The 16571-nt window shown below is 51.3% G+C and overlaps 1 protein-coding gene across 6 annotated transcripts; it reads left to right on the forward strand.

The window, feature by feature from the left end:
• The first annotated feature begins 11484 nt into the window (after positions 1–11484).
• LOC119109708 (eukaryotic translation initiation factor 5A) lies at positions 11485–16329 on the forward strand. 6 transcript variants are annotated; one of them, XM_037233446.1, is made up of 4 exons: positions 11485–11571; positions 13033–13336; positions 14472–14603; positions 14987–16329. In XM_037233446.1, exons 2-4 carry the CDS (start codon positions 13055–13057, stop codon positions 15050–15052), a joined length of 480 nt encoding a protein of 159 aa, XP_037089341.1. In that variant the 5' UTR covers positions 11485–11571; positions 13033–13054; the 3' UTR covers positions 15053–16329. The 6 variants fall into 6 exon arrangements, with proteins under 6 accessions (XP_037089341.1, XP_037089343.1, XP_037089340.1 ...); XM_037233448.1 differs by having other exon boundaries at positions 11492–11571; positions 13037–13336; XM_037233445.1 differs by having other exon boundaries at positions 11506–11556.
• Positions 16330–16571: the final 242 nt, after the last annotated feature.

Here is a 16571-nt window from a genome sequence, read left to right on the forward strand (position 1 = left end):
GGGACCGGAGGGGGCCGGGGCTGCCGGCCGGCCCGGCCCCGGCCCTCCGGGGCGGCCGAGGTCGCCGAGCGGGCGGCCGACCGGCACCACCGAGCTGATGTCCATCTGTCGACAGCGACCTGTAGTTTACTGGCAATCTGACCCGACTTCACCATCGGGACGACACGCACCGACTGACAGGCGGGCATCAGGTGACCGCTGCTGAGTGTCAGCGGATACCGCACAGACACTGTTATCAGGAGAGCATTACCGCACACACCGGCTGACATCAGAACATCAGGTGACCGCTGCTGAGTGTCAGCGGATACCGCACAGACACTGTCATCAGGTGAGCATTACCGCACACACCGGCTGACATCAGAACATCAGGTGACCGTTGCTGGGCGCCAAGAGATACCGCACAGGCACTGTCATCAGGAGAGCATTACCACACACACCGGCTGACATCAGAACATCAGGTGACCGCTGCTGGGCGCCATATACCGCACAGACACTGTCATCAGGAGAGCATTACCACACACACCGGCTGACATCAGAACATCAGGTGACCGCTGCTGGGCGCTAGGAGATACCGCACAGACACTGTCACCAGGAGAGCATTACCGCACACTCCTACTAGCAGGCGGACATCAGGTGACCGCTGCTGGGCGCCATATACCGCACAGACACTGTCATCAGGTGAGCATTACCACACACACCGACTGACATCAGAACATCAGGTGACCGCTGCTGGGCGCCAGGAGATACCGCACAGGCACTGTCATCAGGAGAGCATCACCGTACACTCCTACTAGCAGGCGGACATCAGGTGACCGCTGCTGGGCGCCATATACCGCACAGGCACTGTCATCAGGAGAGCATTACCAAACACCGACGGACATCAGAACATCGGGTGACCGCTGCTGGGCGCCAGGAGATACCGCACACGCAGTGTCATCAGGCGAACACCACGTCATAGCGTCGAGTATGCCATCCTTCACTGTCAGATGGACAGGACCCCTGGCTGTCACCTGGACATCACATCCAACTGTCAGCCGGTCGCCATGCTTCATTTCCGGTGAAGCACTCTCGATGATATTGATGTGCGTTGCTGTTTCGATGTGGGAAAAAATTCAAGCGTTCGAATAAATAGATGGCCCTTTGCGTTAGAGCCTACGGCTGACAGTGAAGTCTGTGGCTGATGGTGAAGTCTGCGGCTGACGGTGAAGACTGCGGTTAACGGTGAAGTATGCGGCTGGCAGGGAAGCTTGCCGCTTACAGTGAAGTCTGCGGCTGACGGTGAAGTCTGCGGCTAACGGTGAAGTCTACGGCTGATGATGAAGTCTGTGGCTGACGGTGAAGTCTGTGGCTGACGGTGAAGTATGTGGCTGACGGTGAAGTCTGCGGCTAACGGTGAAGTCTGCGGCTGATGGTGAAATTTGTGGCTGACGGTGAAGTCTGCGGCTAACGGTGAAGTCTGTGGCTGACGGTGAAGTCTGTGGCTGACAGGGAAGTATGCGGCTGACAGGGAAGTCTACCTCTGACAGGGAAGTTTGCCGCTTAAAGTGAAGTCTGCGGCTGACGGTGAAGTCTGCGGCTGACGGGGAAGTCTACGGCTGACGGTGAAGTCTGCGGCTAACGGTGAAGTCCGTGGCTAACGGTGAAGTCTGTGGCTGACGGTGAAGTCTGCGGCTGACGGGGAAGTCTGTGGTTGACGGTGAAGACTGCGGCTAACGGTGAAGTCTGCGGCTGACGGTGAAGTCTGTGGCTGGCAGGGAAGTCTGCCTCTGACAGGGAAGTCTGCCGCTTACAGTGAAGTCTGTGGCTGGCGGTGAAGTCTGCGTCTGACGGTGAAGTCTGCCGCTTACAGTAAAGTCTGCGGCTGACGGTGAAGTCTACGGCTGACGGTGAAGTCTGCGGCTGACGGCGAAGACTGATGTTTAGTTTTCGCTGTCGATGCTACTGACTGGCTTTCTCAGTCGACTTGGCAGCAGCTGTCGTGTCACGCTCTGCCCCAATAATTCTGCCCTTCCCCCGTCTCCAAACCATTTCTACTGCGTTGAGAGCCTTCTATCCTTTTTGCTGTGGCAGCGCAATTATCATTTGTTTTGTTTCCATGGTATCGGCCCGGAGTTTAAGTCAAGATTAAAATTGTAACTAAAGACACAGATATTGTAACTATGCATAACATGAATCTGCGCAGCCATAACCCCAAGCCGTGCACCCAATGCGAATTTCGCCAAAGGGCTGACAAATACTAAGTCTGATTCAGGCTTCCGTGACAAGGAAAGGACTGACAGACCTGATACAGATGTCACCCTTCTAGCTCGGTTAAAAGGGCAGGAATCGTCAGCCCATGGTGTGGCAGACATGTGGTGTCGGGTCCCGAAGGCCACCTGGGAAACTGAGTAAGAAATCGGAGATGTAGCCAAGTGAGTTTGTATCATGGACTCTAACCACGTGGCACATCCGAATGGTGCAATTTTAAATGATGTTTTTGCCATCTGCACAGAGACAGCAAATTCTGGGATGTCTTTGGCATCTAAACGTCGCACGACACCACCCGCAACCCGTGCAGTGCGGCCCTTTCCTGTGAAGTCGAAAAGTTCCGCCTGCACGGGGTATCGAACCCACAGTCATGAAGCATGCCTCGATCGTTCCATGGTCGAAGCTGTTGCCTGTCATGTGCGAGTCGAGGTTGATGCCTAGGGACATACACCACGAGGGTCACAGGCCACTAACACTAGAACGATTTTACAAATCGTGTTGACAGTACGAAACACATGTGACGCTAAAACTGTACATGATGTGAAGCCAGACCCTCTTTGAGGTGAACTTTTTCCATGTATTATCGGTTTGATGTTAAATTGTCACAAAAGTGGGCAGGCTTCCCCCCCCCTTCCTTTCTGCTTTTAAGTCTATGGATCGACACTCACCCGTTCAAGGAGGCACGGTATCACGTGATGAATACCTGAGGTGGTAAAGAAGTATATGGCACAAACAGCACGTCTCACACTCTTTTCCACACCCAGCTAACCCAGAAGATTGAAATGCGATGTTATGCGTTTAGTACGTTCCCTCCCCCACTGGAAATCGTGTTGCCCAGGACAGGACTAAAGGTACGGATATTGAACTGCGTTTCACTTTCTTAGTGAAGGAGAGCAAGCGAGTGGCCGTGTCAGGCGCTTTTCAAGGTAGTTACCCTCCCTCTTGAAGTACCGAAAACTTTACGCCGATGGTCACAGCATGCAAAGCATTTACACATGCACGGATGGGTGATGTTTTCAAAGTTTTATCAGGAACACTGTGGCCATTACTTTTCAAGGGAGGCCTGCTGAACTTATGCCAAGTTTCGCGAGCGCTGGTGTGGTCACAGCAACAGCTTATGCCTATCATTTCGCGACGCCCTTGTACCACGCCTCATTGTGAGATGGCTGTTCCATGCGTGCAAAGGGAAACCTGGACTGCGGCACACAGCGCGGCTCAGTTCAGATGGCACGCGTTTTCCCGGCACCACACCTTCACCACGACAGGCGCTTGGCTGAATGAGCGCGCCTCACGCCCGGGTGGCTGGCCGGCGGCCGAGGGCGTCACTAGGTCATCGGCCACCGCCGTCGGCCGGTCAGCGGCGGCCCGACACGGCGGGGACGGCCCCACGTCTCCTCACCTGTCGGCCGCTCCGTGCCCGCGGCTGAGAGGGCGGCGTCCGTCCCGCGAGCGGCCGGGGCGCTGTGGGGCAGAGCTGCCTGCGTCCGAGGGGGGCGTGCGTGCGCGCTCGGTCGGCGGGTGTCAGCTGGGCCGCAGAGCAGACCCGGAGACCAGCGGCGATCGATGCAGCAGCCGCCGCCGCTGCCGACGCGTCCGGGGTAGGTGGCGCCACCGAGCCGGCGACGCAAAACCAACCGGGCTTCGGCCACATGGCCGCGAGATGAGGCAGCGGGAGTTGACCTGTGGGGCTGCTGACACACATAATGCATTATAAAAGTTTTGAAGTGCGTTTGGTTAGATTGTGAGTTTGTGTGGATCATGTAGGTGAATGATTATCGCATAAGGGTCTTTATACGCTTTCTATACCTCCGTTGTGTCGTGGAACGGGTGAGTTCAAATAATAAACGCAGTATTATGACATATATCAGCTACTTTTGCAGTACGCAACAGTAGGTTGGTAGATTCAGCAAAGCGAAATATTTCAATGGTATTCTATTGGAATGTTCTAGATTTCACTTTAGTTGGCTTTTAACTTTTTTAGACTCCACCCCATTTTTGCTTGGTAAATCTCACATCGCTCTAAGTTGGGTCAAATCCACCAGCCTGAGAACTATGCTGATGTCATGATGGGAGGAAGTAGAGTAAAACGTTCGTTGTGACAATACGTGTTAAGTGGATCGAAACGAGGCGTTAAACAACATCTTATTTAGGCACGATTTTGAGAATTTTGTTAATGTGGCAGACCTTATGAGGCTTTGTCAGTCAATTTCTCCTCATTTTGGGATCCGAGAGTGTGCAGTTAGAGAAAGCAGATGAAAAGCTGCGCCTCTTCTCAAACGATCATGCATCCCTTGCTAAGATACGCTTTGCTAAAGACATAAAGACATTAAACGCAGCTGGGAGCTAACTCTTGCCAAACTGACCTTGATGGATCCAGGAATACTAACAACAGGATCAAATCATATCTCACTGCGTTTCATGTTTCAATGCTTCCAATGGTGTCAAGATTATCGCTATTCTTAAAAGCCCGTAATATTTTAAGCACGCGTACAGTACCAACCTTTGTCTGTGGTAGATTTGGTAACAATTTTGTCGGACGAATGATGTCGAAATAGGCGCAAGTTAAAGAAAGGCAGCGCTCGATTTAGCTCTAAGAGCGTTAGTTTAAAAAATCCTCTTACAGAAAACGAGATCGCCACTCTCTCTTCCTGGAGTGGACCAGGAGAACAAATATAAAAATTGTTCATCTGAAAACACTACGCTGGTCTATACCAAAATAGATACTCCAATGTGGTGAAAACGTCCGGCAAATATTTCCTTTTGTGAACACGAGAACTAACATCTCTATTATTCGACGTGCAGCCTTTGAGAAAATCTGCCGAAAAAAACATCTGACGTCACAACGAAGGAATGCGCTAGTCTCCTCTTTGTTTTCGGATATGAATTCTGAGCTTTTAGAACTACTGGCCTTTTGACGGATGGTTTAGAGCTCTAGGACACGATAAAGTTCCAACCTGTGGAAAATTGTTTTTCGAAACTTGCACGTCGAGTTACCATGCTCTCAGTCTTTTGGATGTCGGCAAGGAAGCGTTTAACACTCAAAATAACGTTATTTTCCTGCGAACTGATCATATGAATGGTCAGTCAGAAGTATGTCTAGTTTAGGCCTTTCAGAAACAGCAACTTCTGCAGCCTTACGCCGCATCGGTCGTTTCCGCATGGTGTACAGTTTACGTAAGTTGTTCAGTGCATTAGCGAGGAACATCATTCACATAGGCATGACAGTCCTAGGACAAAAGCCCGGAGAATGGAGATACAGTTGGGTTGATATTTTGGCAACATGCCTTTATCGAAACAATAGCAGAAGCTTTTTCTATTGTTTCGATAAAGGCATATTGCCGAATATCAACCCAACTATATCTCTAATCTCCTGGTTTTGTCCGAGGAATCAGGCCGATACTACTGCCTTACCCATGCGTACAGTTTATATAACAGCAGTTTTGTAGCGCAAGGAGTCTGCGAGAGCCGACCCGATCATTTTCTGATGAACGCTGCTGGATGCTCGAACAAAAACGGACAACTCCGAAATGTTCTGGTGAGCACATGCAGAGAGCAAATTTGGCCAGCGAGATAGCACACTTTTAACACAAATGCTTCTAATGTAGCAATTTTCACTGCTCAATTTCTTCGTGACATGACTTTTGATGCAAATACTTGCAATGAAGAAGTTTTTGCGTGACATAACATCTAGCCCAAAAACTTGTTCATGGCATCCCTTCTACGCATCAATGCCTCTAACTCAGAACTTTAATCTACATTTCTTCTGATGCAAGGACTTGTGACCCATAAAACGTCCCAAGCAAAAATTGTATGCGGCATTAATTATATGCGACAAACATATGATGTAAGGTCTATCACGCAACACATCTGAAAATAAGTACTGTTGATCCCTGCTTTAACCAATTCGGTGTTGGAAGTGTTAAGGCATGGATTTCCCACCACCCCGGAATGTATGTTGTTTACAGATATTTATCTAACGTCTATTTTCACTTATACCCAAAGGCGCACAAAATCTCCATGCATGTTTGCGTATTTTCTGATCCGCAAGATCTACCCATGTGTAATATAATGTAATGTAATAAACACAACGGGTCGCTGCCTGAATGGTTTCAAACTTGTTTGGATGCCCGGCGACGCTGTTGCGGCGGTAATGAGGTGAGATATTCAGTGAAGACACTATTTAGACACTGTATTTGGTCGAGTTGTCGAAAAATTGGTCCGATCAGTGTAGTGGATATTCGCATAGGTGCTTGTATTTGATAGTGACAGGGGCAGTGCACCACGCGGGGCGGCAGGGCAGAGGAGGAAATTGCCACACTGCCAGCAGGCAGAGGGGCATGATCGGGCCTTCCCCCCCCCCTCCGCCAGATTTTTGAGAGGTCCATTTTCCAGAGCCAAAAGCTTTGTAGTTTACGTAGGTGATCGAAATTCAGGTCAAGGAGGCTTCCATAGCTCATCTAGAGAGTAATGAACTGGGCTCAGAGGTCCCTGCTCTGCTGTAGGACACCATTTTCCGGACCATGAAGCCATCATTGTGAATAACGCTGCCTTGCTCTAAATCAGGAGAACCAACGTTGTGCTATGGAGGCCCTTTGAAGGATCGGGAGGCCCCCGTTACGAGCTAGGAGTCCCTCGCTTTGGGTTAGCAGGCTCCCTCTACACTCAGAAGATCCTTTTCTTTAACACGAGATCTCTTGCGTGCATCAGATGGCCGCTGTTTCGGATCAGACTACCTGCTTTGCGATAATGAGGCCCTTTGTCAGATTTGGAGGCCCTCCTTTGTGAATTAGGAGTGTCCCGTTCTGGAAAAGGAGACCCTTTAATGCCTCAGTAGGTCGTTTTCTCAAAGAGGAGGCCCTCTTTCATGATAACGAGGCCCTTTGCTGGATAATCAGAAGGCCCCTTTTTCCATGTTTAGTTGTTGACACTTATTTACAGGGATATGACATATGCAACAATTTGAAAGGCAGCACGTGCATCCGGTGCCCCTCCCCATGACTACCGCACCGCCCAGGAGCCCCCCCCCCCCCTTTCCCTGTGCGGAGACCACATTTCGGTCAGGACTCCTGGAAAATCGTGCCCCAAGCTCCAAATTCGTGGCGCCACTCCTGTATAGTATAACAAGCTTCAACGCCATCACCGGCCACAAATTGTCTCCCAGGGCAAGGAGTATTGAGGTCGATAGTTGATGAAATCTCAGAAATACTACCCCACGAGACGTTCAGCTTTATGGAGACCAAGGACCAGCGATATCAATCTGCAGAAGCTACATGCCAGTTTCAGCTTATTCCCTGCGGGCCTCTGACACGTCAATAGTCGACCAGTCCTACTAACCGCTGTTTGGCCAGCTGACCAATCAGTAGTCACGTGTTCCTGCGAGTCACAGCATTACGGTCTGCTGCCCGGGTCGGGGATGCCTGGGATCGGGCGGGTCGAACACAGGGTAACCAAGGTCGGTACAGATGTGGCGAGGGAAATGCGCGGGATGACGCTGGTGTGCGCCGCGATCTTGCTGCAACTGCACCCCTGCGCCAAGAAATTTTACCGTTACGGGTTTTATTGTACGCCGCATTCTTTGTCCGCCCTCCTCTGACAGGATGAACATATCTGTCGCCCACGCTGAAGCAGTTAAAGCAAAGTGGACCCTGGGGATAGGCTGGCTCAGTCATGTTGAGACTCATCGCGTTTAGGACAGGGGTTTAATTTCTTGTTCAGTTTAGGGCTTCAAACCCCTCCCTAAGTTGGCTCCAAACTCTCAACTTTGAGAAGGAAGTGGGCCAAACACAGGTAGACATTTGTAAATTGGTATACTTTGGGGGTAGATTGGGTCATTTTTCACTGCTCGGTCTCAAGCGCATTTCGTGAACCTTCTCCCCTGCTTAAGGGACTCACCTTGGCTCAAGGCGAGTCCTCACTTGGAACTCAGCCTAAATGGCTCATCTCGCCCTGCTCATGGTTTGGCTCAAGTCACGGTGCAGCTCTGCTTAACGGGAAACCGGATCCATTGAATGAAGACGCTCCCTCCCCTGGCCCTGTCTGTAATAATGGTCGCCATCGCAGAACACGGGAATCCAGGTTTCGTAAAAGAATGTTAAGCGCGCCTTGTTTGTACACGAAGGTGTGTGATGTCAGTCATAATGGCTTCAGGCTATTCCAACTTCTAACAGGGAGTTCACGGTGTTCTGTGGATCTGGAATGGTGTCCGCCAGCTTGTAAGTCCTTGTCTACCCCTGATGGTTTTTCAGAAGCTTGAAGGTTATAGCATCAGCGGCAGGGTTTTTCAGGGCCTGAATAATCTGCTTGCCGAGGCAGGCTGCGTCCTTGTTATCTTGTTCCAGCTCGGGAAGACCCGAAATTCTACGCTTTTGCTGCAAATAGCTTAATGTATATATATATATATATATATATATATATATATATATATATGCATGTGGTTGTGTGTGTGTGTGTGTGTGTGTGTGTGTGTGTGTGTGTGTGTGTGTGTGTGTGTGTGTGCGTGCGTGCGTGCGTGCGTGCGTGTGTGTGTGTGTGTGTGTGTGTGTGTGTGTGTGTGTGTGTGTGTGTGTGTGTGTGTGTGTGTGTGTGTGTGTGTGTGTGTGTGTGTGTGTGTGTGTGTGTGTGTGTGTGTGTGTGTGTGTGTGTGTGTGTGTGTGTGTGTGTGTGTGTGTGTGTGTGTGTGTGTGCGTGTCTTGAACTACTGCATGAAATAAATCGCCGGCGCTCCTCATTGTACAAAAGCTCAACAGACTTATTACGGACCCCACGAATGTAGAATGGAGATCGAAATGATTCAACACGCTGTATTTACATTCCCTAGGCGTGCTTGTCTGGAAAATCAAATAGTGATACGCATCATGCAACGTAGTTTTGAACATGCGCGCTCGCATTGCTAACACTGAGCCAACGGGTAAACGAAAATAATAACGCTTCTGAAAGAATATCCCTTGAACGCTTAAGATAACCGAATCTTACCTTTAGAAGTCATCCGAGCGTGTCTTTTATCTGCAATATTGTTTTATTGATGCTAAGAACTGATTAGCCTTTACAGCATCGCGAAGTGGTGCTGGAATCTGGTGGTGGAACTAGAAGAGTAAAGGTAGGATCTGTATTTTGCGTATTTTTATAGCTGTCCATCTGTCCAGGGGCCAGCCCCAAAGTTAAAAAGATACAGCCAGCCTAACCATTGAACGGTGCGAAATAAATTTGGAAGATATTCAGAACCCTCGTTTTACGGCGGTCGTTCTCGCGAGCGCGGCGCCCGCCGCTTGGTGCCATTGCGTTGACCAACGCCGTTTGGTCATACGGAAGCTGCATCTCAGGCCACCGTTGTCCGTGTTCCCCACATTGCATACGCGCATGCTCAACATTTTTCATGTAATTTGCTTCACTAGTCGATTCTGCGAAAAAAATGAACGTTCCCAGGCAAACATCGGATGGTCTTGTTCGTTTTTTAACTCATTTCGCCCCACTCCTTTCAACACTAATGAGGCCCCTTATTTCCGGGCAAGGGGCCCCTAAGTTGAATACTAGGGGCACATTACTGTTCCGACCAACGACTGAAAGCCATGCCGTCCCACCTCGGGATGTCTTTCGGCTGCTATTCTGGCGACACGGGGCGGGATCCCGTGGTCGATTTAGAGCCTAAAAAGGGATACATTAAATCACATTGGTCCCCTCCCTGGCACGGGAGGCTTTCTGACATACGCGTTGGATCGGCACAGGAACTCTCACTGACGCGGCGACATGCCTGTTCGCTACAGGTGGTGCAATAATTGTCACCTAGACTCCAGTTCGGCTTAACGGGCCCCACGCTGACACTGTAATGGAGCGCTCACTTGACCCACCTGTATCGGGGTCCTGACTCGCAGAGGATCCTTCCATTGTCGTAATGTGAACACTCATCATAAGTCATCAGGTCTCTTTTCATTGTCAAGGCCCCGACCAGCGCAAGAGGCCCCCTGTCATTCGGGACGCCGTCCTCATCCCTGTTGAGCGAATGTTTCGCTGATTGTCTTGAGGCTCCTTGATGACAGGACACTCTGTTAGGCGCTGCGAGCACTTGATCGATACAGAAGCCCTGCATTGTTGCAGTGGTCCGACCAATGTAAATCACGGGCCGGCCTTGTCTCTGCTTGGACAATTGGCCCCCAGAGCACAGACCGACACGAAGCCGCCTGTTCGTTGCTCATGATCTCTGCCCGTAATAGAGGAACACTCTGTCTCAGGGGTCCCCAGTCGGTGCAAGAGGCCCTCTGACTGTAGTTTGAGATCATGGCCCTACGGGCAGGGTCCTTAAGGTGGCCTAAAGCTAGCTCTTCGGGCCCTTTAGTCATGCAATCGGGCCCTTGATTTATGGTCCCGCGAGACCCTTCGGCCCCTCTTCAGACCCCCTCAAACGCCGCTCCTGGCCGACTTCGGGCCATTTGTCGCCACAAGATCTCTGTTAAGCATTGTGGTGCCTGACCGACACAGGAGCCCCTGATTGATATAGGCCCATATCGACTCAGGGATCCCTGATCAGAGCAAAATGCTCCTTGACTGTCATTTGGGGGTCATTGCCGCAGGTCGAGGCCGCTAAGTAAGTCTCCAACTGACCCTTCGTCCCCTTACACCCTGCAATCAGGGAAATTGATCGTCGGACCCAGTGGGCCATCCAGGCTCTTCGGGCCTCCTCGGACATTGCCTTTCGCTGACGTGGGGCCTCTTGCCGACGCAGGGCCTCCTCAAGTGCTGTGGATTCGTCGGACGCAGGGACCCCGACCAACGTAAATCGCTGACTTTGGCTTCGTTCCCATCTGGAAAATAGGCCCTCAGGCCCATGCCGTCACTGAGCCGACAGTGCGTTGCTAGTGGCTTTTGACCGGCTTATAGGCCTTTATCGACTCGGGGGTCTCTGATCAGCGCGCAGGGCCCTCTTGCTGTCAGGAGAATGTCCGCCTCTGCGGGCTGGACGGAACCCCCGAATACGACCTACGGCCCGCCTCAAATAGGGCCCTTTATCGTAATTCTCGAGGGGCTCAAAGAACTCCTCAGATCCCAGGAGGGGGCATGTGCCCCCGTCCCCCCCCCTCCCTCCCGTGCTTGCGCTACTGATCTACTGATCTAGCAACGTTTTCAATCCCCATTTCGCGAAACTGACACGAAGTCATGAGGTGCGTCACTGGACAGCCGGTGTCAGCCGATTGGGCGATATTTTCTTCAGCAACAGCTGATTGTCGTACAGCTCCATGCCGCACCGGCTGACGGCGGCAGGGACCGCGGCATTGCCGACGCACCGGGCATCTCGGTTTCGCCGTCTCGATCTCCCTGGTTGGGGCCTGTCGTGTGTGTAAAAACGTTGACATAGGGTCGTATTGGAATCTTTTAGGCATTAAAATGTGATACTGCTGTTTCTTATATATTGCACACGTTTTTAATAGGTGAAACATGTCACAGAAAGTGGAGGGTCCCAAAACCGATTCCGAGGTCGACTTTTCATGTTGCCATAGAGTTAATGTTACATATTCTAGGAAAATGGGGTGCCCCTGCTGGATTCTCTAGATGCATGTGCTTTTTGTCATTGACTACAAGTTGGGGAAGGGGCCCTCATCACTTCAGCAGTGTTCTGAGGAAGGTTGAGACAGTTAAACATCTGCCCTGCAAATACTATAGTGCACATCTTATGGTGTGGTTCCAATCTCCGGAGCAGCTGCCAAACCCCCTCCCCCTGAACTTTTGATTAGTAGGGTGAGCCTTTTGGAGGTCCTGGTATGATTCTAACAACATGTGTGGGTATACTTTGCTGGTGTATGATTATAGTTTTTGTGTGTGGAAAGGTAACTGATAAATGTTACATGGTAAGGTTTTGTGGCTGTATGACTACTGTTGATAATTTTCTGCATGGTAAATGACAAAAGTTTATAAGTTTTAATGTTCAAATTATTGTTGCATCATGACAGTCATTCAGTATCAAAAAGATGTAGCTGGTGATAATTACTTTATTTTTCTGGCACTTTTGCAGTGGTCACTACATTATCAGTCAAGTCAAGACTGAGGATAAGCCATCCTGACTCTGATACTGCTTATCACCATATTCAGATTATATTATTGGCCGTGATGCCAATATTATTGCCATCTTGTACCTTTTTTGGTTAAAGGAACCTAGGATTATCAATGCCTTGCTCTGTAATTACAACATTCTTTTAAATCCTATTCCATGGAAAAATAATAGGTGTGGGGCAAGGGTTATGGGTGGAGCTTTTGTGTCAGAGGTTATTGTTGGGCTGCCCTCAATTTATGTAGAAGCTAAGGAGGGTTACCATTCTGGAAATTGGTGATGCATTTATGTGTGAAAGAAGTGCCACCAAGTGTGTGTGCAGTCCAAGATTGAGTAAAAAACAAACTGTCGCAACATAGCGTGGGTCACACAAGCTGCTTGCACTTGGGATGTTAGCTGTATGATGTGCAATGAAATGTTTCACACTAATATACAACTCATGACATGAAATAATGCAAATCAGACTCCTTGTGAGTTGGATCCATAACCAAAACTTGCACCTTGTTTCATGACAGGTAGCGCCTGTGTACACCTTTGAACGAGCTTGGTTTAATGCTACCTTTTCTTGGATATGCTGTTGCCTGCACCTTTACCCAATCAGCATGTGTAAGATCCTGAGAACTGTCATTGCTGGAGCTCTCTTTGGCTGCATTCACAGCTTTGCACATCAGTATGAACATGGCTCAAGGCTTACACTGGTCACATAGCAGTCATGAAGTTTGGTGTATCACACCTCCCCTTCATTTCAGGTAGCTCATCACACAAAACAGAATGGCTGACCTTGACCTGGACAATGAGTTTGAGGGCCAGGGCGACTCGGGCGCCTCCACTACCTTCCCTATGCAATGTTCGGCTCTGCGCAAGAACGGCTTTGTCATGCTGAAGGGGCGCCCCTGCAAGATTGTCGAGATGTCTACCTCCAAGACGGGAAAGCACGGCCATGCCAAGGTCCACATGGTCGGCATAGACATTTTTGTGGGCAAGAAATATGAGGACATCTGTCCGTCGACGCACAATATGGACGTGCCAGTGGTGCGGAGGTTCGACTTACAGGTGCGCTGGGAGAGATAGATCACGGAGATCGCACAGCGCTGATGCCGGGGTGCTGGGAGAGATAGATCACGGAGGTCGCACAGCGTCGATGCTGGATTGCTGGGAAAGATCGTATGGATGGCGTGATCGTGGTGCTGGGAGGGAGTATGGTGATCGTAAAGAAGTGCTTGGATATATGACGGGGCTCACAGGACAGGTGTTAAAGAGGTCACAGGGGTCACAGGAATCCGAGGAGGTATCACAGAAATGTTGCGGGTCACACGGGTACATGACGTTGACGCTGGTACGGATCACGGGCGTCGCGTGACGGTGTCGGCGGGAGATCAAAGATGAGAAGGAAATTCAATGGATTGAGGATGAGTCACGGTTGTTATGTAATGGAAATGCTGGGTGAGTTAACAATGATCACATGACGTATGTAGAGGAAAATAAGGAAAGTCGCTGCTCTTGAAAGAAAGAATCCGTCTAAGAAAACGTTTTATGTTTATATATACATTTATTTATTTATTTATTTATTTATAAGCTGTGGGCTTTCCCCAGTGCGTGCATATGAAGCAGACATTTGATTCAAATCACAAGTTTGCAGAAAACCATTTTAAGAATATCACACGTTGTTCTAAAACAGTATTACATCCAGCAAATCTATTGCAGGGAAATTGCATAACTGGATAGTGTTATATGGGACAGGCTTTCAAAGCTTTCAAGAGGAAGTCATTGTGTTAAGTGTAGGTTAGACACTTTTATTTGAATCGATGCTGTGCTGCTCGAAATATCCATGCAGCAGGTATGTGAAGATGTTGAATTAAAAATCGCAGAATCAATCCAGATACGAAACCTCAAATCTACACTGAACACCATGTCTCCCTGTTGGAGCCCTTTGAAGCCTACTCCATACGACACGCTCTGGTAATCCAGTTCGTCTGCAGTAGAGTTGCGGGATATAATGCGACCCGAGAACTGTGCATGGTACTGTAAAAATGCTGTACTGCACGATGTTTGTTATTGAAATAAAATGTTATCGCTATGAATGTGTGCTGGGAAAAGCCCACGACTCATGCTTGTCATAACAGATCCGTTCCTGCCCCCCTCCCCCTTCGGGGTGTTGCGGCGGCCTGACAGGCGCGCGCCATTACAGCTGATCGACATCGAGGACGGCTTCTGCACGCTGATGGACGACAAGGGCGAGACGCGCGGTGACCTGCGGCTGCCAGACGGCCCCGTTGGCCAGCAGATCCAGAAGGACTTCGACGACGGCAAGGAGCTGCTGGTACGTACCGACGACGATCAGCCACAAAGTGCGCTAAAATCAGGTTTACCCCCGGATTTGGTGTCAGTTTGGTTGGATTGGGTGAGATTTGCTTTGGATTTGGTCTCCAAGTGTTGGGGAGACCCCCGCCCCAACCGCAAAGGAAACCACGCTCGTGACATCTTATGACATCTGGTGTGGTAATGTAAGGCACATAAATGGCGCAGAACGTGTGTAGGCGCCCAGTTCGCCGTGAAGAGGCGCTGAACTCTTAATAACTACGTGTATTGACGGTTTTTGCCCCAACTGGAGAATGAGATGCGCGCACCCGCCGGATCAGTGGTGCGTGTCCGCTCGGTGGCCGTTCTCACGCCTGTCCCAACGCCGTCGCCGTCCCGCTGCAGTGCACGGTGCTGAAGGCGTGCGACGACGAGTGCATCGTGGCCACCAAGGTCAACACGGCCGCTTAGATGTCGCCGGCGCCGCCGGCGGAGGTGGCGTCGGCCGCCGCTCCCCCTCGGCGCCGCGCGCGGGGGCCGCCTTCCCGGCCGCCGACGGTGCCCGGACGCGCGGTGCGGCCGCGGTGTCGCCTGGTGGCGGGTTCGAGTGGTGCTGCCTTCCCCGTAGTCCCCGGTCTAGTCGCGTGAGGTGCCGCGCCTTGTCCCGTGGAGTCAGGCACTGGCGGAGCGCGGCCGCCGGCCTGGCGTCAGAGGGAGCGGTGACGTCAGAAGGGGTGCGGCCCGGCGGTGACCGCCGGCGCCGGCGCTCTCCCCAGCGCGCCGAGAACGGCCAGTCACCGACCCGGCTACCGGTCTTCCTTCTGCTGTGTGGGAGATCGACTCCGCGTTATGGTCAGTGTGGGGCTTTGGGCAGAGGAGCGGCGATGGTCGGTAGATAGCGTGTGTTGTTGAGGTGGGCCTCGCCAGCTGACCGGCCGGAGTGACCCCTTCCTGGTGTGACTGTGGTTGTGAATACGAGCTTTGTAACTAATACTAATCCGTACTCACGGAGTGGAAACTCGGGGAATGGGAGAGTGACGGGCAGAACTGGCATCAATGAGATGTTTTTAAAACGTCCTTTTTAATCGTTGTGGATTTACTCAGTGTGCTGGATTGTACCAATGCTCTAAACATTTACACCGCATGGTCAGGGAAGCTTGCGCGTTTTTACTGCATGGTCTGGGAAGCTTGCGCACTTTCGTACCGTGGCCGCTTTTCAAACGGTCCGACCGCGTTGCCGTGTGTTGTGGCTGACACTGGGCGTGCCGCGAACGCGCCGCTGGCTAGTGCAGGCCCGATGTGGGGACGGCCCGACTGCGGACAGGGTGTGCCTGTCGCGAGTAGCCCCGCCCTCGGGCGCGCGGCGTGAAGCACTGCGCTGGGGCGGGGCCGGGTGAGGGCGAGCGACAGAGCTGACATCTGTCGGGGCTCGGTGGTAGTTGCTGGGATGACCGACCGGATTGAGGCTGATGGAGTCGGGATTGCAGATGGAAGGCTAGTCGTGGTCCTAGTCAGGCACTAGTGTCGCTGCTTGGTTTGAATGTGTGTGGTGATAACAGTTTTGTTGCCGTGTACGCAATGATTGCTCAGGCGGGGATGTTCCGTGATGGGTTTGATCACTGATATTTATATCAGTTTGCTGACATCGATCGATAACGTGCCAAAAATAGGTAATCTTACCGACCGCCTACCTGTGAAATGTGACGTCCTGCAGCGGTGTGATCCTTAATACATTTGTATTGTTCTGAGCTTGTCACTGTCACCGGAGCCGGCGTGCCGAACGAGTCGAATCAGTCACGAGCGGAGGTGGCCTGAAATCGAGAGGGGACTGCGCACCGTCAGACGGTGGGTTCCGGGCGGGTTACGGATGGTGTTCTGACGATGTCTGGCGCGAAAACTGCGACCGGCCGCCTCACCCGACGACGCTCGGCCTCCACACGTCAGCGGCGATGGTTCGGCCGGGCTCAAGCAGTCGGGTTGTGGGCTTTGT

This window comes from Pollicipes pollicipes, unplaced genomic scaffold (genome assembly GCF_011947565.3).
Source record: "Pollicipes pollicipes isolate AB1234 unplaced genomic scaffold, Ppol_2.1 Scaffold_7231;HRSCAF=8579_pilon_pilon_pilon, whole genome shotgun sequence".
In the NCBI taxonomy this organism is placed as follows: Eukaryota; Metazoa; Arthropoda; class Thecostraca; order Pollicipedomorpha; family Pollicipedidae; genus Pollicipes; species Pollicipes pollicipes.